The 27,881-nt window shown below is 34.1% G+C and overlaps 1 protein-coding gene across 1 annotated transcript in view; it reads left to right on the plus strand.

The window, feature by feature from the left end:
• DPH6 (diphthamine biosynthesis 6) overlaps nt 1-27,881 on the plus strand; it is a 195,633-nt gene that overhangs the window by 65,416 nt on the left and 102,336 nt on the right. The window contains exons 7-12 of the mRNA XM_068684356.1: nt 2,713-2,807; nt 8,904-8,991; nt 17,794-17,947; nt 19,009-19,140; nt 22,536-22,665; nt 25,216-25,390. Coding sequence (XP_068540457.1) covers nt 2,713-2,807; nt 8,904-8,991; nt 17,794-17,947; nt 19,009-19,140; nt 22,536-22,665; nt 25,216-25,390 — 774 coding nt within the window. The remainder of the gene's footprint in view (nt 1-2,712; nt 2,808-8,903; nt 8,992-17,793; nt 17,948-19,008; nt 19,141-22,535; nt 22,666-25,215; nt 25,391-27,881) is intronic.

Below are 27,881 nucleotides of genomic sequence, written 5' to 3' on the forward strand. Positions count from 1 at the left end.
TTCATTTCCAATGTCAGAAAAGACTGTTCATTGGGTAATATTTGGACTTACACTTTGTGTATTTGAGTTAAGATGGATTTTGAATAGTGTAGAAATTGTTTTCACTGTATAATTCTTTCAGATTTCAAATTGGACTTGCATTTTTAGTTGTGTAATTTTTAAATTTCTGGCTTATCTGAACTAAAAGGCAGATTTAGCATAACAAAATAGAGATTAGTCTAAGTTGCTATATTATTATGAATGTACTGTCCAACTTGCAAAACAATTTCTGAAAAATGTAAACAAATGATTAAAAGGCAAAGTTCTGATGTCGTTGATGGCATCTTTAAAATACTGCTCACTTCTTTAGAAAATGAACATTAGGTATCTTTCTATGAGGTGCTGAATATCCTCAGCTCCTGTTGACAGGGGCAAGTGAAAATCCTTTAGCATCTTATGTGATTGGTGTCAAGTACAGTCTTAAAGTCAGTGACACTGAAAAAAGGGATTTCCCACAACAAAGGCAGGAAAGAGTCTCACATCTTTTGAGTATTTGATGTTAAATAGGCAATAATTATTCTAGGCTCTGAAGTTTACAAGCAAACCTGCCAATTTTAAAAATGGCTTGTAAACAGTCATTTCTTGTGTTCCCTGTGGAAAAGGTTACTGGTACAAAGATCTTGTCCAGTTTTCTCTTCCATTTTACCTCAGAGTTTTGTTTATTTTTGTTGTTCCTTCCTTCCTTCCTTCCTTCCTTCCTTCCTTCCTTCCTTCCTTCCTTCCTTCCTTCCTTCCTTCCTTCCTTCCTTCCTTCCTTCCTTCCTTTTTTTCCCCTGCCAGTGGAAGCTACAGCAAGAAGAATAAAAGGTTTTGACTAACTGTTTTGTAGACTGTCCATTCTTATTGCATCAACATTAATTATTCTTGATATATTTGTCCTATGGAAATTTTTTTGCCACTGTTGACAGATGAAGTTCTCTCTTATGCCAGGAGTGCAATTTTTTAATGAGCACTTGATTAAAGTTTTTCTCCAGTTACTTTTCTTTAAATGAAAATGTGAAAGGGAAATGAAAAATGTCTCGGATAACAATACATTCAAAACATCATCTAATATGTCTTGCAAAAGAGATTGAGATTTTTCCAATAGAAGGTCACGTAGAGTATTACTTAGGAATTGTCTTCTCAGAGCACTTATACTTTCCTTCAAAATAAAAGTTGAAGAGGACTCAGGCCTTTTGTTTAATTTCTTAAATTTAAAATTTGGTCTTTAATTGTATGACAAAAAGTTTCATGTATTTCAAACTTGTCTTTCATGCTTTTAATTTTCTTTTTAGCTAAGGTGATGGCTGAAGCTGTAAATATTCTTCAAATTTTTAAAATAAAAACCTTTGAGAAAACTCTAGAGTATAGTAACACTAACTATACATTCAATTTCAATACTAAAAATACAGTATCATTTGAATATATCAAATGGGATTGCTACACATGGTTCTGATAACCACATGCAGAATTGAACCTACAATATAAAATTAGGAGTCTCTTATTTACCTAAAAATAGACAAACAAGAGATGTTGGATTATTGTAAAGCCCTCAGTCAGACTTTTTCCAACCATGTCCTCCTACATGTGGTGGAGAACAGTGTTCCTACTTCAACTGAAAAAGCATCATATTATGCATCTGTTCCTCTAAGGGAAAGCATAACGGGATTAAATAAATATTCCCAATAATGACATTGGGTTGAGGACTGCAGTTTAGGTAGTCATGAACTAATGCTTTCTTTTATGAAAAAATCTGGACAGGATTTGTTTTGAAGCAGCTACTGCTGGAACACTTTGAGATGATACAATCTGCTGATCAGGATAGGAATTTTTTCTGCAGAAAAAGGGATGGTGCTGCTATGCTCTGGGCATGGTGCAGGTGCTTGGTACAATATATTAATGTACCTATTGGTACAATATATTAATGTAGAATTACAGAGAAAACTATACAGCAGTTGTGCACTCAACTCAAGCAAAAGAACTTTGGGTCATGCTCTACAGCTACTCATTTATAGAGCACTGAATAATTAAACTAGTCACGTCTCTTATTTTGAATTTATTGGACAATTAATTAATTAATTGTAAAAAACAATTATGTGTTTTAGTGGGATATTGAGATCTTCAGGAATATTTATAAATTTATATGCTGACAGTGTATTCAGTACAATTTGGAAACGAAATAACATATCGCTACTTTTTTTTTTTAACTTTTCACTATTAGAAAATCTGTTGATTCTATTTGTTAGAATATTGGGGAATAGTGCATATTTACCAAGATGTAGAAGCAATTGTTGAATCTGTTGCCAAAAATTATATTTGTTGTATACTTCTATGTAAAGTGTTACATCTTGTATTGGTTTATAGTACAAGATTGTCACAGAAGTGAACTCTATGCTAAAGAGAGAGAACCAAATTTGGGTGTCTGAACAACCTTTCCTGTCTACTGTGGAAGAATTACTAGGATTTCATTTGTTTATCTGAACATTATAGTGCCAGTTCTACTTAAATATAACACATTGATAATTCTTAGATCATTGTGATGGGCCATACAAAGAAGTCAAGAACCCTCTATGTGATATTTAATTTTTTTCAGCCTTCTAATATGTGGTCTTTTAGAAAGTACACACTGAAATTTTATGCAAAATATCTTTAATAGAGTAATGCTTACATATTTAAATTTCCCTTTTGTGTTAGCTTTCTGAGAAATACGGAGTCCACGTTTGCGGAGAAGGTGGAGAATATGAAACATTCACTCTGGACTGCCCTCTGTTTAAGAAGAAAATTGTTGTGTAAGGAACACTTTCTTCCATTTCCTTATATTAAAGCAATGTGAACAAATTCTCATTTAGCTGGAGGCAACTTGTGTTGGCAGAGGTAAAACATGTCCTCTAAGTTCACAAACACTCACTTCATTTAACACTGGCAAAGTCCTCCAAAAACCTAAATCAATACCTGACAAGACGAGGCCTTCATAGAAGGCTATAAACTTTTTAGACATTTGCACTTTTCGTTTACTTGCTGATTATGGCCTGCAGTAAAACTGGTACCTACACACTGACACTTTTATCCTTTCATGAAGTGCGAATTGCCTGTAATATTTATCTTTCATTACAGCTACATTTGATAAACTGCCACATCAGTAGCCTGTGGGTTCCATTAACTGTGTGTGTGTGTGTGCATGTGTTTGCAGGTGGGCTTGTGTAAATTTAGCAGCTTAGAATGATCAACGTGATTCTTTAATTATTAGAGGATATTTTGAATACAAACTTCGGTGAATCCATCTAACTTGCACTAAATACCTTATTCCTTCAACATAAATTGCTAAAATCTGTGTAGTGGGATATGGTTGATGAGTCTTGATGTAAGTTTCTTATTAAACTGTTAAATAGCTAAGGTAAGCTTTGAGTGAGATGTTTTGATTGCTGTTCCTTTTCTTAGCCAAGTAAACAGAATACTAATCATGTATTTGGTGATGATCATCTTAGGAAAGGTCAAGATTGTAGAAAAGATAGACATGGTTAAGGCTTTCATGTTGAAGACCTATTTGTTTAATTTTTCCATAGTGATGGGTTCTATCTATATATGGAGCAGAAAACTAAGAGCTGTTCAACTTTGTTTCATTGCATGGCAGTAAGATAGAAAAAAAAATATACAAAATGGGCAAAGGGATAGAAGCTAGTCTAGTTGATGTCTGCAGAGCTATTGGTTGACTGGAAGATAAATCCTCTGTAGTCAACTAAACTAGATAATTTGAGCCTGGAGACATCTCCATATAGGAAAGCTATGGAATTCTCTAATAAGAGGAAAATTCAGAAAGTAAGAATGTGGAATCCTTAAACTGGATTTAAGTTTGTGGATGGACTTGTGGATCTAGGAAGTGAGACTTGTTGAGGAATATTGTCTGAGGGCAATTAGTCTTAGGTAGAAGTAGTAGTTTGAGAACTAACGTGCTAATTGGTAGGAGTTGGAAAGTTAAGCAGGAGGGTAGAATAAAGCATGTGTGGTGCGTAAGTATGCATTATGACAAATAAACTGTGGGAAGAACTAGGACAAAACAACACAATATACACGCAGATTGAACCAGTTTGGTCTCTTTCTAGAAAAAGAAAAAAATTGCAAAATCTTTGCTAGTACAAGATTCGTTTTTCCATTTAAGGTCTGATATGATTTCTATTAAATTGACAAGTTCTCATAAATTCCAGTAGGTGTCAGAGGCAGAATTTTGCTAAACTTTTTTTTTTTTTTTAAGGAGTGAAACTACCCGTTACCAGGCAATTGTGGCCTAATCAGCATTTGTATTACAACACTTGAAGTAAAGAGTATACTTCAGAAGAGTAGCTAGGTTTTAACTGATGGATGAAGTATGCTTCTATAAGTTTTTGCACTTAAATGTGTTTGGCTTATCATTTACATTTGTACTATTTATTTGGGGGTTTATGCTACAGATTAAATCTGGGAGTTCCGTTGGAATTAAGATGCATAATCCTTCTTTAGAAAGCTCTCTTTGCATACACGCAATGGATTTTTAGCATACATAACACATTGCGTAGAAAACTGTTAAGTCTCGAGAAATTTTTGGTTGGTGTTGTGTGGGGAGAGAACATTTTTTTATCCTGCCATCAGGTCCTACAGGAACTATATTTGCAAAGAGTTTGAGAACACATTTAGGAAAGCACATTGTGCCCTTGGTTTGGGATTAGCCAAATTCCAGTTTAAGTAAGAATATCTTAATATATATTATGAATGTATTTCTGACTGTCAGTGGTTTAATGAGCCATTCAGACAACTGAATAGTTGGACTAGCTAAAACAGAGGCTGACTTGTCCTTATTTCTATTGGCCACACTCCAAATAATAACAAAAGTTAACAATAAATGCACAAAAATGCAGGAAAAGACAAGTATATAAATCAGTGTTTGTATAATAATAAATATAAACACAGTAGGCTGTTAAACAGCTACTCAAGCTAGTTCTAAATATACATTTCTGTAATGGAAACTGAATAGCTATGCTGACATTGTGTCTCTCAGGTGTAGAGCTAAGGCCTACACCTACAGGCCCTGCTTAGCTCTTCTACTACTTTGTCATAAAGGCATAGCTTTTGAGAGGGACATTTGTGTGAAAATCTATTACTTTTTACACTGAAAATATTTGTAGTTTCTTCTTCATTAAATAAGTTATTTATAATAATGTTATTTTCTACTTTTTATTCTTGTTTTTCATGCACGCTGTGTGAAGCTAAACAGACTATGTTGTTGGTTATTCTGGTACAGTTTCCAAATGTTTAGATAACTGTGATAACTGTGATTGTGGTATATATCCTGATACTTTTTTTGAGGCATAAATGGAATTTTAAGAATTACAAGCTAGAGGTTGAAACCTGTACAGATTTTTCAAGGTCCTAAGTTCCTTGGAAACTTTTCGCTAGAGGAAGTTTCTATGGAAGATATTGGAGATAATTCTTTCCTGTATAATAGGTATAGTGGGTTAATCTTGGCTGGCTGCCAGGTGCCCACCAAGACACCTTTACTCTCTACTTCCTTAGTCACACAGGGCAAGAAAATGCAGTTAAAGAGCTTGTGAGTTAAGATAAAGACAGGGAAATGACTTACCCAATACCATCATGGGCAAAACAGACTTGACTTGGGGGAAATTATTGGTCTGCTCCAATGTGGGACCCCATGGGCTGCAGCTCTTGCCAGGAGCCTGCCCCTGCATGGGCTCTCCCCAGGTGGCAGCTTCTTTCAGGGCACATCCACCTGCTGCAGCCCTGTGTCTTCCTTCACAGTCTGCAGAAAGGATATTTATTCCAACATGGTCCTTCATGGGCTGCAAGGAGACAACCTGCATCACCATGGTCCTCTCCACAAGCTACAGAGGAATCTCTGCTCCAACACCTGGAGCATCTGCTTCTTCACTGACCTTGGTGTCTGTAGGGTTGTTTCTGACATATTTTTTTCTTAATTACCCCCTCTCACAACTGCTGTGCAGCATTTGTTGTTGGTTTTTTTTTAACCTTTCTTAACTTTGCCACATAAACCTAGTAAAAGAGGAGAAAATATGCCTAACGTTTATAAAACTACTTTTGGGTAGCATTTTCACTGGTTGCTGCTTTTGTCACATGAGACTTGTGATATATTTCCACAGTGTCATCTTTGAAAAAGGAAATCTAGACCAAGGAAAAAAAATAAAAATAACCTTGATGTGTGACTTATAGAGAAGTGGGAGTCTATTTAGTGTAAGAGCATAAGATTAAATTTGCATTTGAATATTAAATTGAATTCTTGCCATTCCATTCAATCTTCATTAAAAAATACACTTCACAAACCAAGCATGCCAAATTGCATGAAATAATTGAAAATAAACAAGATTTAGCATTAAAAACAAATAATAAAATCTTGCAACCAGAGTAGTCAACCAAGAGTCAAACGTGTTTTATCTGGTTTTACCAGATTGTTGTAATCCAGTTGTCAGCTTTCTTATACTCAATATTTAAGACATACCAATCATTTTCTGTCTGTTATTACACCGATATTTATAGTGCAATTGATTGACACCTCTGCAAATCAGAGAGATGTAGTCCTCATCTATGTGAATGCCATCTAATATATACCCTTATGATAAAGGCCCATTAATATTTATGGAACACAAAGTGTTTTACTTTTATATTTTTTAAGTTAAATTGACATACTGAAAATATGTTGGAAATATAATTTTACACTGATAAATGTTGTCATTACCTTTGTGTTTAGGTTTAGGGTTCCAGGTTTGGAGTCAATACTAAATCTCAGAATAAGAGGAAAACCAAAAAGGCTTGCTCTTACTTGTCATATTTGTCTTCTGAAAATATTTCTGACTGTTTTAAAGTAAATAGATATTTCCTGGGTCTTCAATAAGTTTTGAGGGATCAGATGATTATGATTTTAAAACTAGATAATTCAGAAAGTTTTTCAAACTACTTTTTGTTGCTTTCAAAAGTCTTCTGAAAATATTCATCAATAAAATTCCTGTGACTTATTGTTGAAAACAAAACTGTTCTATTTTCCACCTCTATTACATTTAGTATTGAAAAAGATTCTATTTGTTAGAATTTTATTAGAACAATGATGTATGTTCTGAGAGGCTGACAGAAAATGAAGTGTTTGAAGAAAAATTTTATTTGACACGTATCGTAATACTATTTTCAACGCCACATATTCTATCTATTTTGACCCATTAGTTGAGAAATACTGACGTATTAAACCAGACATCTACTATGGCATCATCAAAGATCAATGTGTTAGCTATATGTCATAGCAATGTATTTCATACCTAGAAGAAATGTTTGTGATGTCTTGCTATTTACAATACTTGAATAACGAATAAGTGCTAAAAAATTGTGAAGTTATTGGACATACAATGTAGGTATCAATGGATACCTGTGTATCAGTACAGCATGCATACTACTGTACTGCTGAATTGGGATAACAAGTAGTACTGCCACTTTTACTTCAGAATTTAGTATTTTAAAAAAGTTACTAGGTGTTTAAATTAAGCAGACATGTCCAATGAATAACCCTAAAATTTTGCTTTTCCTTAATGTCTGATTTCTAACATTGTTTTCCCATACTAAAGATTTCCAAACTGATTTTCTACCCATTTACGATATTTCTGTTAAAAGTAAAAGAAAAAGACACCATGATCATTTGAAAAGAATTACTTTAATCTTAAAGAACAATCTTTAAGGAAATTTAAAAGAATACATAATATTTTGTCTTTAAAATCTTGATGGTAACTCTCAGGACTGAAGCTGGAGACCTGACTATCAAAAAAATTACTTTAAAAGTTTATTAAAAGAGAAGCAGAGTTTCTTATGCTAGAAGTATTTATCATTATTGTGCAATATACTAATGGTGATTATCTCAATGAGTTTTTTGTTCTAAATCTTAAGTCACATTTTAAAAAGCACATATTTCTGTTAATTTTACACTGTCATTAAGTCAGTGGAATCTGGCCAAGACTTCAATTGTTTCCAGTTTGCATGGTTTTTGCATGTGTCATTACTTGAGAGGAGCTAGGCTTGGGGATTCCAAACAGGATTTCGTTGTATACTGTGAGGGTATCAAGGGCACCGTGGCTTCAGGAAAATTATCTGCATGTCCTTAGCCTTGCTTATAACAATTTTCAGGTTTTCTTTTAATGCATCTAAGTTTCTCTTATGTTTTCTTTGAATTTCTCACCTTCTGATGTTTGTTTCCTAGAGCTACCTTTTGCTTAAGCAGTAAAACCATGCATATGGATATAACAGATACTGCCTCTTCTGAATGAAAGTGTGACAGATTGTGTCTGTAAAAATGAAAACTACAATTAACTAATTTGAATCAGCACACAGGAAGTTTATAATTGTTACAAACACATTTGGCATTAAAAAGTTGTGTCTAGTAGTCTTCAGTATCAGATGCAAGATGGTCAAATCAGTCAGTTTCTCAGCGTGAAATATTGTATGGTGTTAATACTTCAAGAACTGGTCCCTGGAGAATCACTTGAGGAAAAAAAAGACTTTTAAAAAAATCTTCTGTTGATGCATTGAAGAAATTGCTTTACATATTAGTCTCTGGAATGCAAAACAGAATGTCAGTTATGATTGCAAAAGCTACAGCTAGCTAAATCTCTCAGTGCTGGTCTGAAAGTACAGTTACTCCTTTTCAAAATTAGTAAAGATAATGTGTTGTTGAACAAAGTGACTTTATATGTCAAACTTGTTTTCTTAATTGTTATTAAAAAAACACAATTAACTAATAGATAATCAATGAGTTACTTTGCAGTCTGTTGTACGGTGACTAAACATTGACAGTTTAAATGTAAATTTATACATTAATATGTGATGCTAATAATTTTGTATTTCAGAGATTCAGCAAAGGTGGTTGTGCATTCAGCTGATGCATTTGCACCTGTGGCTTACCTTCGTTTTTTAAAATTGCACCTGGAGAATAAGGCAAGTAGATTCCAAATGTCATCTCCCTTTAAAGCTATGTGTTATTGTTGATTATTTGTCAAGATTTGTTGTTAAGCTACATACTCTCATGTTACTTTGAAGTAACTTTGTACATATTTAGTTGAATTTCTGAGTTTTCCATTAGAAAAGTTCAACACAAATGCTTCCTTGTGTCAAATGAATTAAGGTAGTATATTTGTGTAGCATTTTTCATCTTGAAACCTCAAGGTGCTTAGTCAACATGGTGCAACCAAGCAGATATGTAACCTGTGTCATACAGCTAGCCACACCATGGAACACAGCTGTATTAGTAACTGTGTGACCAGTGTTGACTTGCTGGGAGGTGACATCTATTTATGCTGTTTTTGATGCAAAGTGACTGATTTTAAAACCTTCTGGCCCACAAGTGGTTGAGTTTTTTTGTTTGTTTGTTTGTTTTGTTTAAAAAAAAAAAAAAAAAAAGAAAAAAACACTGGTTGGTCATTTAATTTTTTCCATATGAAATATACATCTAATTAATGACTCTAAATCATGTAGAGAATATATAGTCATCAAAGAGCTTAAGAGAATTCTTAGTAGTTCACTGGGATTGTTCTTTTAGCTTCTGATTCCATGGAAGCAGAACAGGAATAAGAACTCTAGTGGCTTAAGTATTGCAAACTTTTATGTGAGATAAGAAGGTCAAGTGAGTCATTTTTCCTAATTTTTTTTGTTGTTGTTGGAAAGCATGTCTCATGATCTTCCTGCTACTGTTGTAGTCATCTCTTTACAGGTTTTCCTACTTCTTTCTACACTTTGGTGATCACTGAACCTCTTCTAGGTTCAAGGATTGTTATGAAATGTTATTCCACGGATGTTTTACATCTCATCTGTTTTGAGCAACTACATTTCCATATTTTCTTCAATATCTGATACACTTTTTTACCTCTTTTTTTTTTTAATCTTTCCAAACAGATACAATATCTACATTATTTATTTATTTGTTTGTTTGTTTGTTTATTTCATGGTGACCTCATTCTTGCCACAGAAAGTAAATTGTATTTCACCCTGTCCATTTCTAGTTTGCGTTTCTTTCAAATATGTGTGTAGTAGAGTGTGGATGTTAACTAACTATGTGAGGCAAACCCATATAGTCTGAATAAGAGAAAATTGGTGGTGGGGGCATGGTGGGGACTAGTGATAATATATTAATATTTCTTTAAGAGCACTGACTTTGTTGCTCCTGGCAAACTTGATGCTAACATACACCATACATCTCAGCAATGTGACAGGCTAGGGAAAATGAAAAACACAAAGCTTTATATAAATCAGGCAAAAGTCATATTAAAATGCATAACATTTTATATGAGAATCAAGATTTTACTTTTATCTGTTCAGAAGCTTTTTTCCCTCATACATAGATGTTTTAGATTTGGTTAAATGTTCACAGTTTCAAGTAGCATTGTAGTGAATCATATTTCAAATTCATTGTAGACAAAGCTGTCACATTCCCTAAGAGGTAAGGTTTACAGAGGCATGCCCTGGATTTTGGTATATAAACTAATGTCTTATAGAGTTAAAAGGAAAATAGTCTGTTTTATGCCATGGCTGCCTCACAATGAAAAGTATCAGAATGTTTTGTCTATAGATTAATTTATTTTATGTCATGATAAAATAAGCTGGGTTTTCAAGAAGCTGTGAATATGGAGAACCAGTCAATCTTTCAGAGCATAGCATGTTACGAAGTTAGCACAGTTTAACTAAGTAATAATAGAGAGACCTTCAAAAATGAAATGCCTGTAGGACTGTATTTTTTTCTCACTATTTTGTGCTTACAAGTTCATAAAAAAAAATAAATATCAGTTAGTAATTCAGCACTTGAAAGCCAATAACAAATCGCTGCAGGGGAAAAAAAAAAAAAAAACTATTTTAGGAGGAGAATTAATTTTCGTTTCAGGCTTTTAAGGGATTACTGAAAATTGGGCAAAACACTCTATTATGAGCAATGCATAAAAGTGGCCACTTATAGAAGTTCTTTGTAGAAACCATTAATAGTCTGCACAGTGATGTGTAATTCTAATAAGTATTATGATATCAGTTTTGTTATCATTTCAACTGATTCATACATATTTTTAACTTTTATTCTATTTATTTCTAACTTTTATTCTATTTTATCTTAGTTATGTTCTACAAGTGTTAGTTTTACATTCTTTAAATTTACTTTATAATCATTATGCAATTATAGCTAGTGTACCTTAGTCTCTGTTGTCTTTCCTCCTCTATAAAGCATTTTCTTCAGATAAATTTCTTCATGTTTAACTACAAAGCCTGGGTAGAAATTTGCTTTAGATTGTTTCTGGCAGCAAAATGAGCCCTTGTGCCTGGGGGGAAATAACATTTTACTCACTGTTCTGGTTTAATACATTACTGTGCAACTTCAAGATGTATTTTTGCATAATAATTCAAGCTCTCTTTTTATGCCTCCTTCTTTCTTTCATTATTAGTGATACAGAAAAGACTAAAGAGATAATCAAATGTATGATTTTATTATTAGAACACTATTAAAAATTAGGATAAAAAATGGTGTAAGAAAACTTTTTTTCGCAGGTATTCTTCAAAAACATTAAGAATAAATAATGCAAATAAAACACTTATGCTGAAAATTCATGGTTGTCTCATTTACTTCATTGTAAAAAAAACAAGGTCACTGCTGTGATATACATAATACACATATCTAGTTTCATTGCTATTTTACTTGGCCAGTATGATTGTGTCTTTTGCACGTTTAAATTTGTTGAGTGGGAAGCAATTTCAGAAGCATTTTCCAGCATTTTTTAAATCAAATGTATCAGCTTTTGTATTCAATACATATTTAATTATTATATTTCCAAATAAGGTAAAATATAACTGTTTAAAAGTGCAATAACTATTTTTTTTTCCTTTTTACATTGCCAGCAAAATGAACTTGCAAAACATTTGTATTTTCCCCATATTATAATGTTCTGTTACTGTGTTGAACTGTATTGTCTTTTAAATGATCAGAAACAGAAATGAAAGCTGCTGGATCTTCTGTTGATTTGGTAATTCTTTCTGAGCGTACTTCTGATACCAGTAGTGAACATATTAGCTATCATTTATGTTCTAATAATTGCTCTTGCCCACATTTAATAATGAAAGCTCTGTTCTCTGAGTCCCAATGGGTAGAAAGACAGATACATCAAATGATACAAGCTGTAAAACTGCAGCTCCTTAGGTTGGGGATAGTCCAGAATGAGAGGGAGCCATGTAGCTTTCTTGCTACATTTGGCACAAGGAAAGGAGCCTATTCGTCTGCAACAGATAATCATATCTGATGTGTACTTTCTTGTAGTAGGATTACTAATTCATAGTATTGCATTGTATTTACCTACCATAAATTGATATTGCAAGGCTCATTTATTTTCCTGGTTGTAAAACATCTTGGCATGTTTTACATTGGTGGAACACATTTCAGTATTGCAAGCAGTTATGTCCCTGTCAACAAATCAATTTCACAGGTTAAATTGGAGATGAATGATTTTTAACATATTAGAAAAGGCACTTGGGAGATATTTACATGCCTTTTGTACTAAAGGAGTGTGATCCTGCAGGTCAGATTTGATTTCACTTTGTAACCTCTTTCTGTCCAGTTTCTTCTAGCCTGAATTATTTTAATCAATCTCCATCTAGGACTTTAGCTTCAGGAATTAGACTTTTTAAGTGGTATTAAAGGGTACAGGAGGAAATTTCAAGTTGCAAAACCTGTTTTGTTGGTGGCATTTTTTTTTTAATACCTTGTCATCATTTAATGTTATTTCTACCTGGTAACGTTTAATTTCCTTTCTGCATGGTAAAAATATGGGTAACTCCAGTTTGTTTGTTACAAGTACTTTTGTAAACTTTTTAAGAAATAACTGCAGAATTCTCTTCATTGTACAGTGATTTATGTCAAAATAAAGGATTTTCTTTCCTACTCCATTTGATTGCAGATTCAGTCCAATTTTCTGAAAAGGGAGATTTTTTTTTTTCTCTTTTCATAATAAAAGTAGTTTATTTTAAAGTCTTTCATAGTATAGGACCTTCTGTCCTGTGTGTCTGTATACTGTACTTGAAATACTGCAAAGAGATGTATGTGGTCTCCCTCATTATATTTATTCTAAGGAGTTATGTTGTCAAGGTAAACCGCGAAGAATAAAGAGTCTTCCCTTATGTCTTGTGAGCTCTCTGCCACACTATATTCTCATTGCTGCTCAGTGGGAAACTATCAGTTTTGGAATTTTGTTGTGATAGGTTTTTATACCAGTTTTTATGGTGGCGAATATAAGCTTTTTAAGATGACAATCTGTTGTTTTCATAAAAGACCACTACATGGAATTTCAGCTGTATCAGTCAAAGTCCTAGCTCCCAGGCTTTTTCAACGGGAGAATTTGGATCTTGGAACGCTCGTGCATTTGCTTAACTTCATTCTGAGTGTGCTTACATCAATGACATGAGTTATGTGAATATAGTTAAACATATGCATGCATGCAGGCTCTGATCCAGAATTAGGTTGGTATCACAATGTACAGTGGGTGTGGGAGAAACAGTGTAACAAATGGGAAAATATATTGCTTCTGTGAAGTAACATGAAAATGTTATGTGGTAAAATAGGTTCTGTAAGATTTAATTAAAATGTCATTATAGCAAGCTTGATTTTTTTTTTTGTTGTTGTTTTTAAAAAGATAAGAATATTATTCAGGGAAAGTTGGTCTATTTGTGACAGTCTGTAACTTTTAGTTTTACATTCTTAGATTATTTTCTCTGTCGACAGGAATGGAAGACCAACATTTGTATGAGATTTGAATATAGCTACTAAACAGAGTCTGGCAGCTCTACTTATGCTGGCATTGAGCCTGTTCTTCTAGTGCCAGGTTCCACACCTAATACTTCTGCTGAAGCCTACACCAGTGCTGCTGTTGAATGTGATTGATTACCTATGTTTTTGGAGCATTGTGGGCATCAGCCTTGAATGAATCGTTGTGATGTGTCATAGCCATTGAAATGAACTGTAGTCTATAATTATTCTTATAGTCTTTGGTTCCTGAGAAACCGTATCGAATTTCTAGTACTTCTTAGTAATTTCCAAAAAATTTCCAACTGACCAGCTGTGTGTGTAAAGGAATAAACACAGATATATAATTCCGTTATATGTATCTGTGATGCAATATTAATACATTTCATGTGGCATGCATTTGGGTTATATGTAACATTAACAAAGTACAAAGCTACACAGGAGTTCTGTAGGTTGCAGCAAACCAGTTGTGATAAAATCTGTGAGTCTTACTACATACTCATGAATTTTTTATGAAGTACATTTATAGAAAAGATGTTTAGAGACATAGTTGAAAACTATCTTCACAGATGGCATAAAAATGGAATAGGTGCTTTTTTCATATTCAGTGGTGTAGTGTCATGAATTCGGTCCTTAAGATTAGGGAATGGAGAAAAGTTACAGGTCTCTCATAGCATTTATACAAGATGTCTACCTCTAGATTTCTCAGAAGGTACTTACGTAAAGCTTGAAACAAAATGACTGTCATATTGTCAAGCTGGAACTTCTTTCTCCCTTTCCAGTCATCATGTTTTTACTTTCATAATGGTTTGTTATACCATATTGAAGGTAAAACCCGTGTATCTTATTTAGAAGAAACAAGAACAAAAAACAACACAGTACTGTGATAGTATCACTACTCACAGGTTAGGACCAAGAGATGCAAACTCAGTGTATTATATTAGTACCTTTTGAATGTCTGTGTTCCATGATAATTTTTAGTTTCATGAGCAATGAAGCTGGTGAAGGGTCTGGAAAACAAGTCTTATGAGGAGCATTTGAGGGAGCTGACATTGTTTAGCCCGGAGAAAAGGAGGTTTGGGAAACCTTATCTCGTTCTACATATGTTAAAGCAAGCCTAATTATGTTATAGCAAGATGAGGATCGGTCTATTCTACCAAGCACCAAGTGATAAGACAAGAGGAAAATAGCCTTAAGTTGCACTAGGAGAGGTTTAGGTTGGATATTAAGAAAAATTTCTTCACTGGAAGGGTTGTGACCATTCCAATGGTCAATAGTACAGGCTCGCTATTGGAATGGTATCAGGAAACGTCCATGTAGGTGTAGAGCTTAGTGACGTGGTTTAATAGTGCATTTGGCAGTGCTAGGTTAACAGTACTAGATCTTAGAGATCTTTTCCAAACTAGAAGAATCTGTGATTCTGTGATGAACATTCATGTTGAAAGCAACTAACTCAATAAAACAGCCATTTGCAAGAAGGAGATGGTAGCAGTTCTTGCACTTCATGCCACTGTACGGCCTGAATATTTCTATATAGGAGCATCTTGTAAATTTTTTTTTTTCTTTATCTTGGTTGTTGTGGCATAATCGAACTGGAGATCTATTTCTATTCCAGATTTATCTTCCTGCTTCTCTATTTTCTACCTGAAGGGCTGGGGCTCTCATGTGATCCTCTGGTTAATGGCAAAATATATCAACTGATGGTAGTCGAAGGTGTAATTCAGTGAGTGGGAAATGGTATAGAAGCTGTTGGATGCTCGTATACTGTAATGTTGGAATACACATAGTGTTTGTGCTAAATTGCAGTTTTCATCTGCGCTATTATGTCACATTTAGTTGGCTTCTTTTAACCTCTCGTGTACAATTGATTCACATAAAGTTGATTATTGCCTTGGCTTTGATGCCTAAGAGGAATGAATAAAATGAAGTCCAATCAAAGAACATCAGCCCCTCTTAGAGCATAGCTTTACTGTTTACGGCGCTTAAAAACTCTCCTTGAGCCCTTCTAGAGACAGCAGAACTGAGTTTCCTAGGAAATGACCTTTTTGTAATTTAATGTTTTGAGAATTTCCAAATACCCTGCTTTCACTTAACTGTATCCTTTCTCTATCCAGTGAAGTCAAATGTCAATGTAAATGTTGAACTCTCATCAGACTTCTAATTCATGCTATAAGTTTCTGCCTTTTTTTTTTTACTGTTTTTTTTTTTTTTACTCTTTTTTCTTTTTCTCTTGAAGTGTAATAAATGGCTCAGTCTTCAAAATAGGACTATAATCAAAGTTTACATTTTTTATGATTTATTAAAGGAATAGAGGTAAGCAAACAGCGCTGGGTACACCGGGAGTCTCTGCTCCACCAAGACACACACCAGTTATATCAAGCAGCTGATTCTTATGCTCCTAGGCTAATACATATTCATTACTACTTCTAAAAAAACCAGGGTTATTATAATTAGTTTCTGGAATTCAAACCCTCCTACTGGAGCATGCATATCAGTCTCCGGTGGTCCCTCTGGGGGTCTCTGGTGGTCTCGCGTGCTGAAGGCTCATAGTCTTCCTCCCTCTTGTCCTTCTCCCTTGTCCAACTTGGCTGTATGTCAGAGACTTGTGCAATGTCTCCTGCAAGCTTTGTCTTTTAGTTGTTCTTCAGGTCTCCCTGTCTTCTTAATCTCCTGGCTAGATATCAGAAACTTGAACAATGTCCCATGCAATAGTCATAATAGTTAGTGGTTATTCGGAAACCCCCCAGATATCAGAGACTTCAAGGAAAAGCCTACAAATACATTTCCCTTCAAGCTCTCTATTGACAGGAATTGCTAAAACATTCCTTTGCAAGGTACAAGAATTATATACATTAACCACTCTGTTTTTCTTAGACTTGTGGTTATACAAGGGTCTGTAGGACAGAAGGTCACATTCATCATACCATGTGGTCCTAGCATTGTTCCATATTGACACGAATCAGATGAACATATCACACTTGTGAAGTAAAATAATATTCAACAATTTCTGATCTATATTTAAGGACTTCTGAAAGCCTCATGTTTTGTCACCTTTTTGTCTTTTTTTATTTGGCTTTATCACCATTTTGTGAATTCAGTATTTAGGAAGCCTTCAATAAAATAAGTATTTCAGATACTATATGAATTTTAAGACCTCTGAGCAGAAATTATTGATAGAATTGGGAGCTGCAGCATGAAGTGATGTGTGATTAAGGTTCATGGACAAATTCTGTCATAATTTATATTGTTTTTAGATTAAGAAAAGTAGTGTTTGCCAAGCTAGTGAGCCCAGCATCAACATACTTTGCGGATTAGGCTGCCTTGGAAAATCAGTGAATTGCCCCCACTGTATAAATCTTGGAAAATGTTGTTCTCTGTGTTTCAAAATTCTGAGCATCCCAAAATGTGTCAAGTTTGATGGAAAGGATACTCTTTCCTTGAAGTGAATGGAGCAAGACTTAGTTGCTACATTTACTCAAGATTTAGCAAGGTTTTAAAACTGTTCTTGCTAGTCCTTTTCCCCTTTTTCAAGTATTTATTTACATTGTTAATTATCAAATTGTTACTTTTGTATTTGTGTTCCTTCTTGCACTTAATTTATCTGTTTTTGTTTGTATGTTTGTTTGTTTGTTTTAAGATAGCTGCACAACTGTGGTATAATGTTTCTTCATTATAATATTGTTCTATCTCTTATCTCAAGTCTTATCAGTTCTCATATCCATTGCTCTTATTTACTAAGGCTGCATTTTGATCTCATATGGTGTGTCAACATGAGTTTATTGTATTTTGCTAATTTAGCATTCTAAAGAGTGGGAAATCCTGTTGCTGTTCTGCCATGAATAATATTCTAAGCTTAGGTACACCTGGAGCTGTAGTATTTTTTGCAATCAAAACTGAAAATTTGAACAATGAAATCTGATAATTTCACACTGCTTGGCAAGCTGTTTACTTGGTTATTTTATGTTTGTCTTGAGCAGGTGGAGTCTTCAGATATGTTCAAGGTCAGTAGCTGTTCTTGTGACATAACCTGCAATGATGGAGACATTTTACCTTCATCAGAAGTGAAGGAACCACAGAAAATCATTCCAATCATCTGGAAGTCTTTGAAGCATAATTCTTTGGATTTCAGTGAGTCTATAATACTTTATGCTTAAAAAACTTTATTGTTTTCTGTTTGCCTGAATGAAATTATTGTAATATAATCAGTCATTACAGTGGAAGGAATGAGCTTTATTTAGAAGGTCATTCCAACACCTGTACCCCAACTCTACAGTTTTAAATCGAAAGTAGAAAAGCAAACTCTAAAATGATCTATAAAATGCAACCATGTGACTTGCTTCCATGCTGCGAGTCTACCCCATTTGTAAAAGCAGCCTCAGGTATATGCGTGATCACGTTTAGCACCCTAACAAACTACTGTCTCTTAGTTGAGCCGCAGTAATAAATCATATGCCTCATACTATCATTGCCTGAAACATGAGGTGACTAATGCGAGATAAACTTGAGTTCATAGATGGGTAACTCATTGAAGTACCACAGCATCACTGTTACTCTAAATCCAAAGAATAGTAAACTCTTCCTGAAAATTAAGTTTCATAGTGTAACAGTGTTTGTTATTGAATGGTGTTTAGGCACATGAATGTAGGTAAATTCCTGATGGATTGTTTGATTGTGTGGGGAGAAGAATTTGCTAAGATTATCAGAACCATGTTAAACATTTAACTTCCATTAAAATTTGTCAGGTAACTTTGATAAGCTGTTTCTGTGTCACTTGAATACTTTTGAAAATTGTAGCTTTTCAATATAATTTCTTGTGACATTTCTGTCACAAAACAGATAGAAAATTTGTAAGTTTGGGGAGGGGGAAGGGAAGGAGGAGAGAAGTGCTGACATTTTCAGCTAAATGCTACTTCTAAGCACATTTTCTGAAGGCAGTTTTGGAGAAGTACCACTTGGTTTGACAAGTACCATTTGGAAGCTTTGATATCAATACATTTACCTTTAATAGTTGCTTTATACCTATGTTTCTGTATATAAATTTTGAAGATCTTTTAACAGCCTGAGGTTTTGTGTTTTTTGTTTGTTTGTTTGTTTTCTGTAGAAGCTCTTCATCAAAATGTAAATAGGTTCTTGGTTAATCTGACATCTTTCATCTTTGTAATCATAGTTCTGTACTTCATTTCACATAGCTAAGACATTTGAAAGCTCAGGAAAATCCAGGAATGGTTACCAGTGGTTTTCAGGTATCACTGCACATTTTCTTCCATCAAAAGGCAAAACCACACAAGAGGCAACAAGGGAAGCGTTTTCTTCTCTCCAAGGTACTTTTTTTCATTTAATCCATTATCTGCTGTTAATAGTAGTTCTTAAAATATGTATTGTCATATGTTTTGGTAATTTTAAATAGTGTGGTTGTCAGTCTGCCACCTCATTTAGTGTTTGATTGGAATCGTTGTTGGCTTTAATACTGAACACGTTGTAATTTGACTGGTTTTTGAAGACCCTGGAAAGCCAGAGTAGTGATCATATCACTGTGATGCTATTTCCATAGTGCTTACTTGCTTTATAGCTTGCTTTATAGCTTTCTTGCAATATATACTATGTGTGAGAGTGCATGTGTGTTATGGATGCTGTCTACTTGCTAAAGCACTTTTGTAGCTACCATAATTTTAAATTAAGTTTTCTAGAAAGCTGTTGAACATTTTGGCATCTAGGATTAGGTCAGTAGTAGTAAATCTTATTTATATTCTTAATGCAAAGAAGAAATTGCTTTCTTGGGATTCATGAAATCCAGGTTCCTTACTATCCTCTCCTTGCAGGACAAAATATTCACTTTTTTTTTTTCCAGTCTAAATTTTAAATAAAGCATATTTCATAGGCTTGTTTTCATTCATTAAAATGGAAATAATTCTTATTATGCAAATAGGTAGTCTCATATTCTTGCTCACAAAGTCTCATGAGGTATAGTCCTCTAAAGTTTTATGTTTGACGTGTGCAGCTGATTTCATGGCTGAATATAGGATAAGAAAGAAACCTTCAACATTTTTCAGAAGTTGTACTTTCTCAAAGGCTCTTACACTGGGTTTTAATTGCTTGGAAATCAGACAGCTAGGTGTGATTTAACTTTTAGTAAAAGGCAGCAGTATTTAGTGTAAATCTTACTGGCACTATTTGTAAATTGAAGTGAAAGGGTTTTTGTTCTCATTACATTTGAATGGAAATCTGCCAGTAAAATATTATATATTTTTACTATAGCATCTATCAAAAGAAGAACTAGTCTATGACTGGTTCAGTGGCCTGCTGCTTCCAGCAAATTACTTGCATTAGCTGTATTATAGTCAGGAAAAAATACTAATTTTTCATGTAATTCTTGGTAGGAAATGTAATTTCTCACATTTCCTTTCTGATTATCTTCTTTTTGGAAGAGGATGTGGAAGACTGGATGAATTAAGGTTCTGTCATGGCAAAACAAGCTGTTTTGAGAACTTCACTGATCTGCAGATATGCACAAAGCTTTGTCTGAATTCATACTTTTGATCTATATAGCAGTTCAGTCCTTTATACTGTAAAAATGGAACAGCCACAGTCCTTTTAACCTTGTCTTTAAAGGGTTAACTGATTTAAAAATCTCTAAAGAGAATAAGTGCTGCCTAAAGGATTCAGAAATGGAAATTTCTGGACATTATGAAACACACAATTGTTCTGTCAAGTAGATCGAATTCTTCCATGAAAACAAGAACAGGAGGGAGTTCAGTACATTACTCTTCACATTTATTTTCTTAAACTATTTTTTAAAACTTTCATTTAGATGTGATCAGAAGATGACAAAGATTGCAGTGCTTTACATATAAATATATAAATAATTTTTTACATATAAATTTATAAATAATTTGGAACGATGACTCAAACCGTTTAAAATTCAAGAAAGGCTGTATGATTTCCTGGTGTATCATGGAAATGTACTAAATAATAGCCCTTGGAAGAAGAACATATTGTTAAGAACCCACGTGGTGGGTTTGTAACTGGTTTATCACTTATGCTTTCATACTAGATACTTTGGATAGGTCAATGTTATTCTGCTTACAAGCTAGGGAGAGATTATTTCCCCTCATTCCTCTAATTCATGCAGGAAAAAATGGGGATTGTACTTTGACTTTAAGAAGATTTTTTTTATAAAGCTAAAAATAATGAATTTATCAAAATCTCTTTGCCTTCAACCTGCTCTTATACTGTTAAAGTTTCACAAATTACAGTTTGTTGGCTTATGCATTTTAAATTTATACTTTTTTTCTGTCAAATACTTCAGATAATGCTGCAGACCCAAGCTTTTCTTGACTAAAATGCTGGCTGGAAATTTTTAAAATATTATCTTCTCCTTGAGTGATAAAATAATAGCTGGTACTGACATAGTTGTTGCTATCAGGCAATTTTCAAATACGTTTATTTTTAAATCCAGAATTAGATGATCTTTAAGGTCCCTTCCAACCCAAACCATTTATATTTCTGAACAGAATTATCACTGTGTGTTAATTTCTCATCTGATTATTTCTGGAGATGTATCTTGACTTCATGAGAGTTCTATGTCAATTGCTTTATAATCTCTTGTATCACTTAGTGGGGACTGTATTTTTTTGTCAGTGGGAATTCCCCTCTTCAGATCGCTATCACTAATAGCGGTTTGACTAAATAAAGCTGAGACATTTAGAGCAAAACTCAGTACTGGTGTGACCACATCAACCTTCATGGAAGTGTGCCAACTCTTGAACTGTATTGAAAGCATTAAAGAACAAGATCTGCCAATCTATGCTGAGAAGAGCTTTGCATAGGTCATTTAAGTTTGGTCACAGCTATATCTTCTGTATTTCTTTACTTCTTCCAGAGAAGACTTAGGTCTTCATTTTGTTTCTATTGCTCATGAGTTATAAAGGTACACACTGCAGAGCTGATCCATATACCTTTTTATGGTATTGACTATGTAAGAGTAATACTTCTCCTAAAGTGTTATGACTGGAAGCTTCTATGCATGCACATTAAAGTGATTTTGAATTCCCAGGATCTTTTCTTTAATTGTACTTGCTTGTTTTTCTGTGCTCTTACCATTCCTTCATTTCTCCTGTGGCCACTTCTGTTTCCTATTGTGTGTCTTGCCATTTATAACTCTTTGTTTATGCAGAGGTTATTACTGCAGTGTTGTTTTTCTTTTAAAACAGCTTAGTAAAGCATCACTCTGGAATAATCATATTAATATTTGATCTTTTTTTTGAAGAGGATGATGGACTAAAAGACCTCTTATTGTCCCTTCCAGTTTTGTACTTTTGTGATTCAAAGTCCTTCATAGATTACTAGCTGTTGTAGTCTAAAAAACAAAACAATGGGGAAAAGAAAAAAAAAAAGATAAAACTGCAAAAAATTAGGGATATAGTATACCTATATGCATTAATGCATGATATGTTTTTTGGAGTAAGAATTCACCTCTGTGTGGATAGAATTTATTTGTGATCTATTTTTGCATATTAAAAAAAATTAACATGAGAGAATTTCATGAAAAATTGGGTATAATGTAAGGAAAGGTAGTATGTTGCAAAGCCTTCAGTCATGTTTAGACAACTAGTTGTTATCAACTTGTTTTGTTGACAAACACAGGTTGCCTGTGTTGTCTTTCTGCACACATTTAAAATATTTCATCTTTAACAGCTATGTTATTTTTGTTTTGCAGCTAATATGACTTCATTGGGATTGAAACTAAAGGATATTATTTTGGTTCATCTGTATGCGAAGAACATGAAAGATTTCAATGTTATAAATTCAGTTTATGTGACAGAATTTGATTTGTGTCCACCAGCAAGGTAGGATTAGACTACTGTTATAATATATTTATGATACACTGCAATATGTTGTATTATTGTTAGCACATTTATGAAACTTTTGTACAAATATTTGTGTTTCACAGACTTGTAAGTACAGTTCTGCTGCCTTTTGGAGTAATCACATCACAAGTGCTAAAGTCAAAAACACTAGGGTTGGAAATTCTTGCCTTCATATTTTCCATCAGGTTTATAAGTGCCCCTTGTATGGCCTTACAGAAAAGTAATGCATATATTGAGAGTTTTCAGTTCTCTTTTGTTACTAGGTTGAGCTGACTGGTCTTTTGTCTTGGTGGGGTTCTATTTGCGTGTTTGTTTGCTTCCCTTATCTGCTGGCAGTGCTCATCCTAATGTAGCCCAGGATGCCAACCAGCCCTCTGCCACAAGGGCACATTGCTGGCTTATGCTCATCTTGTTGTGTACTAGGACCTCTACAAGTCCTTTTCTGCAAAGCTGTTTTCCAGCTGGGCAGTCATCAGCATGCACAGGTGCCTGGGGGTTGTTCTTCCCCAGGTACTGTATTTTGCAATTATTCTTGAGATGCCTGAGGTTCGTGTCAGCTCATTTCTCTAGCCGGTCCATATCTCTCTGAATGGCAGCATGACCCCGTGGTGCAAAACAGCCACTCCTCTGTTTCGTATCATATGCAAACTTGCTGAGGGTATACTCTGCCCTATCATGCAGGTCTTTAATGAAGCATAGATTAAAACAGCTTGGAAGGATCCTCTAGAGGTGACCTAGTCTAACCCGCTCTTCAAAGCAGGGTCAACTAGGAAGTCAAATCTTATGTCTTGTTCATATTTTTTAAAAACAACAATTTGGAAATCTTCTAATGTAAAATAATATATAGTATACTTCCATTATGAAGTGCAGTAAAGTCATGTGAATTTTAAGTGTAGTGTGGCAATGGTTAAAATATATTGTTAAGATAATGTATCACATGATAGATTCACATTCTCCTAATCATCTGTTCTGTCTGGGTGTTGGAAGAGATTACAGAGAGCAGGCAGATGCTTCTTTGAAATACTAAGTGTAGTCCAGGCTTACCAAATAACAGAAGAATAGTGTGTTGGTTGTGTGTGCCTTAGGAGGGAGGGTCTAGTTGCAGCTGTTAACTACATGGTAATGAATCTCCACTGCTTAAGAGAATCTTAAGTTCACTTTATGACACTTAGCCTTATCCCAGTTTAGCTTCCTTCATTTCTCATTCTGCTGCATGTCTTGGGCCTCCACATTTGCATAGTCAGCCATATAGTTTTCCCTGACTTCTCAGAAAGGTCATAAATAACAGGTAGAAAGATTAGGAAGTTGCAGCAGGAAAAGGCTTTTTATGATTATTTTATAGAACATAGAGATTTATGTTGCATTTTAGCTAAGAGAAAAATTATGCAGTAGTTTGCATGGCTGCATCATTGCATTATGCACAGAGACCTGATTGTGAGAGCTCTCACAAGCAATATGCTAGAAACACAGACTCAAGGGTGTGGATCTACACTAAATTTGCAAAATTGTCTTGAAAATTTACCAGCCCAAGCAGAAAATCCATTCATTCATGCTTATGATGATGGTAATGAAGAAAAAATACAGTATTTGCATGGGGGAGGAGGAGAGAACGATTGTTTTCTTGGAAGAAATAAGCAAGACAAGAACACAAGAAGAATTTTGTAAGGTTATGTTACATGATATGTAAAGAAACCAAGTAATTTTTGTTGGATTCCTGCTGAGAGATAAATGACTTTTTTATGCATGGACTGCAAATATAATTATTTTTCTGGCTTTGAAATGTCAATTTTCTTTTTTTTTTTTTTTCTTTCTACACACCCAACTTCCCCTGCCCCCCCACACACCCTGTTTTCTCACTGGCCAGAGGCAACAGAATGACTGTCTTCCTGTCCATCCAGGCACAGTCTTCCTTGGAGCAAACAATAGTGAACTTTATCAATTAATGCTTAAGTAGGTTTTCTATGCCATCATAAATGTCTATCTGTCATAAAACGTAAAGTAAAACAGAAAAATATGCTCAGTATTGTATTATAACATGTAAGGAGGGTATAAAGGAACAATAAACTACTTCATACCATTAGAAAACTGAACCTTTAGTCCAATCGTTAGAAGAAGATGCAGAGAAAAACATATGAAGATAAGACTATGACAAGGGTACTCTCAAGCTGAAGGCTGCTTAGCATAGTTTACCTGACATTCCCAGAGTTGTGTGGTCAAAGTTTTCTTAGTAATACAACTCATATATTCTTAATAAAATGATACACATAACAATAACCAAGCAGGAATGAGACACTGGCTATCATACTAGATTCTCCTTGGTGATGCAAATCATCTTGTTGAAGGTGTGAAGCTGATCATCATTTGGAGAGAAGATAACAGCTAGAAGGTTACTGTGATACTGTAGCTTTGTGTTATGTTTCTGAAAAAAAAATCATTATCTAAAATAAAAAACAAAAACATGGGAAATAAATGCTGGAAGTTGGTGCAAGCAAACTGTTTGAAAAAAATATAATTGTCTTGTGTTTTCAGAGTGTGTGTGGAAACTCTGTTACCTGATGGAGTACTATTTTGCATTGATTGCCTTGCACATAGCAATGACATCGCAACAGATGGCATGTTAAGTGATGAAAAACTGGTCTTGCATGTACAGAGCATATCCCACTGGGCACCTGCAAGCATAGGACCTTACAGTCAATCCATCAAGGTAAGGAATCTTTGTTACTTCATTTGAACTATATGTCTGTTTACTGAGATGAGTACAGTTATAAAGTCTTTCATCCCAACTGAATCTGCAAAAGAAAGAAAGTATGAAAGTTTAAGTGAAATATTATTGTTGACTGTAAAAAATGAAAATGAACATTTCAAAGCTATATTTTCAAAATTTATCAATAAAACAAAAGCTACTGTGCATCACAAGACAGATTAATTTTTTCTGTGCAGAGAATCTCAAGAACAGCATACTTTTTGTTGTTTGTTATAATTAGACCAAGTAATTGTCTCACGGTTTTATAATCTGACTAAAATACAAACACACTTAAGCAACAACCAAGGATGTTTGAAATTTGTTTAAAGTGAGAAATTCAAACTTTTTGTAGGTAAGTTAATCCTAACATTCCTATTCAGTGAAATCCTTACTGAGGCTCTTGGTACTGTTTAACCATTTGAAAGCACACCAAGGTTGAAAAACTATTATTCTCTTCCAATTAATAATAAAGTGAATCAAATTTTTGCATACTATTTAAAGAGCATTAAAAGGAGCCAGTAAAGAATCATTGATAAGTAGACCAAAAATTTGAATGAAAGCTTTTTTCTATTCAGACTAATATGGTACCAAGATATCCACTTGTCCAGCTAGTACCATTTTAACAGATGATGAAATCTTACCTTTTCTATTGTAAAAGCTGTATATATCCTTTTCTTACCAATATTTCTCTTATCCACATTGTGTCCTCTGGACACAATGTCCAGCCCAACAGTACTCTGAGGACAAAAAGTTAAATAAATAAATAAATAAATGAGATTTACCGTGATAATGTCCTTCTGACAGAAACCAAACAACGGTGGCAGAATGATACAAGAATTTAAATCCCATTTGAAGTATTAATAGCAAAATCAGACATTCTTCCTCTTTTAGGTTTAACATTCTTTAAAAACAACGTCAGTGTTTCTAAGAAATAAACTGTCGAAAGATACAATATGACTGACTGACTGACTTAAAAGAAAAAAACTGAGATAATTCAATATATTTTTCTTGGTGCACCTGTTCTGTTATTGCAGAACACTCTGACAATGTCTATGTCAGCATCTGGAATGTAAGCTACATTAGAACTACTGTAAAGGCTGATTTCAGTATTACATAACAAATGCCTAGGACTTTTGGTGTAGCATTTTATTTTCCAGTTATATTAGCTGATGTAATGAAAGATAGTATGTCTCTCTATAAACCTAACCTCACAGTACCCTAATGAGAGATTAAAGACTCTGTGTTGCTTTTGTCAGTCTTATTTACCGTCTTTCAGACCTTTCAATATATGAGAACCCTGTAGTAGTGAATTTTAACCATGTTTTACAAAGAATGAAGAAATCTGCATTTTTTCAATTTTTGTTACACTTACAGGACCTGACATACAACTCTGGGAAACTAGCAGTTAGGCAGAATTAAATTTTTACATTTACCACTGCTCTCATCGCGCTTTTGATACTTGTGTGGATAGTTTAAGATGATACTGAGAGAGAACTGTATGGTCCTTTTGCCCTCATGCTTGGAGATGTACTTTGTAAGCAGACTTTCAAAGTGTTCTAATTATATCCTTCTAATACAAGTACCTGAGAGTCTCTAGGCTATATTCTGTCTGGGAATGTGCAGTGATGGCGGTTTGCTTTCATCCAGGCCTTTGTTCAACAGCGGACACAGTTTGTGCTGGTCGTTGATAAACTTAGCTTAGTATTTTTACTAAATATATTTCATATTTTTACTTCTCACTCTTTTTTATCGTAGTATTATTTTATTTACATGCTTTAATTCTGTTTTACTAGTGGATTAGTGTCAAGACTATCTGTAATTGATAGTTTGTATGGAAACGGCTTCCTTATAATCTTCACAAAAGCTAACAGGACTGTTGTGTATTAAGGAGGTAAACACGAAGATCCAGTGTTAGTAGTGAGAAATTTAGACTGAGTTTATTCATGATTATGTATTTTGTGATTACATTCTTTGAACATTTAATAACTGTAAGCATAGGTCATAAAAACAAACAAAAAACAGCCCAGTGCAGCACTGAGATACTAACCACAAATGCTTATCTATGAATGCATGGAAACTTGATAGTGTTTTTACCAGATTTTCTTCTAGTAAGTTAATGTAATTTAAAAGTATATGTGAACTTATAGGTTTTTTGTTTTGGCAAAGTTTCTTAATGTTTTTTTTCTATCTGGAAACGAACAAGAGAACTGCAACAGTAGAATTAATTGTAGTCATATTCTACAATAAGTGTTTTTTCCTTTTATTTTTTTCTGATCATCAATGCATAACAAATTAAAGGATAAGTACTGTGGGAACAGTAGTAGGAATAAAGAATCTTGTGTCTGATTAAAGGCAGTGATACTTGCAGTAGTTCTAATGTTTCCCTGCTAAGACTCCATTCTTTCTCTTACTGTAAAACTGAAAATGGTCCAATACAGTTTAGTGCACGGTC

Source organism: Anas acuta, chromosome 5, assembly GCF_963932015.1.
Source record: "Anas acuta chromosome 5, bAnaAcu1.1, whole genome shotgun sequence".
NCBI classification, from domain to species: domain Eukaryota; kingdom Metazoa; phylum Chordata; class Aves; order Anseriformes; family Anatidae; genus Anas; species Anas acuta.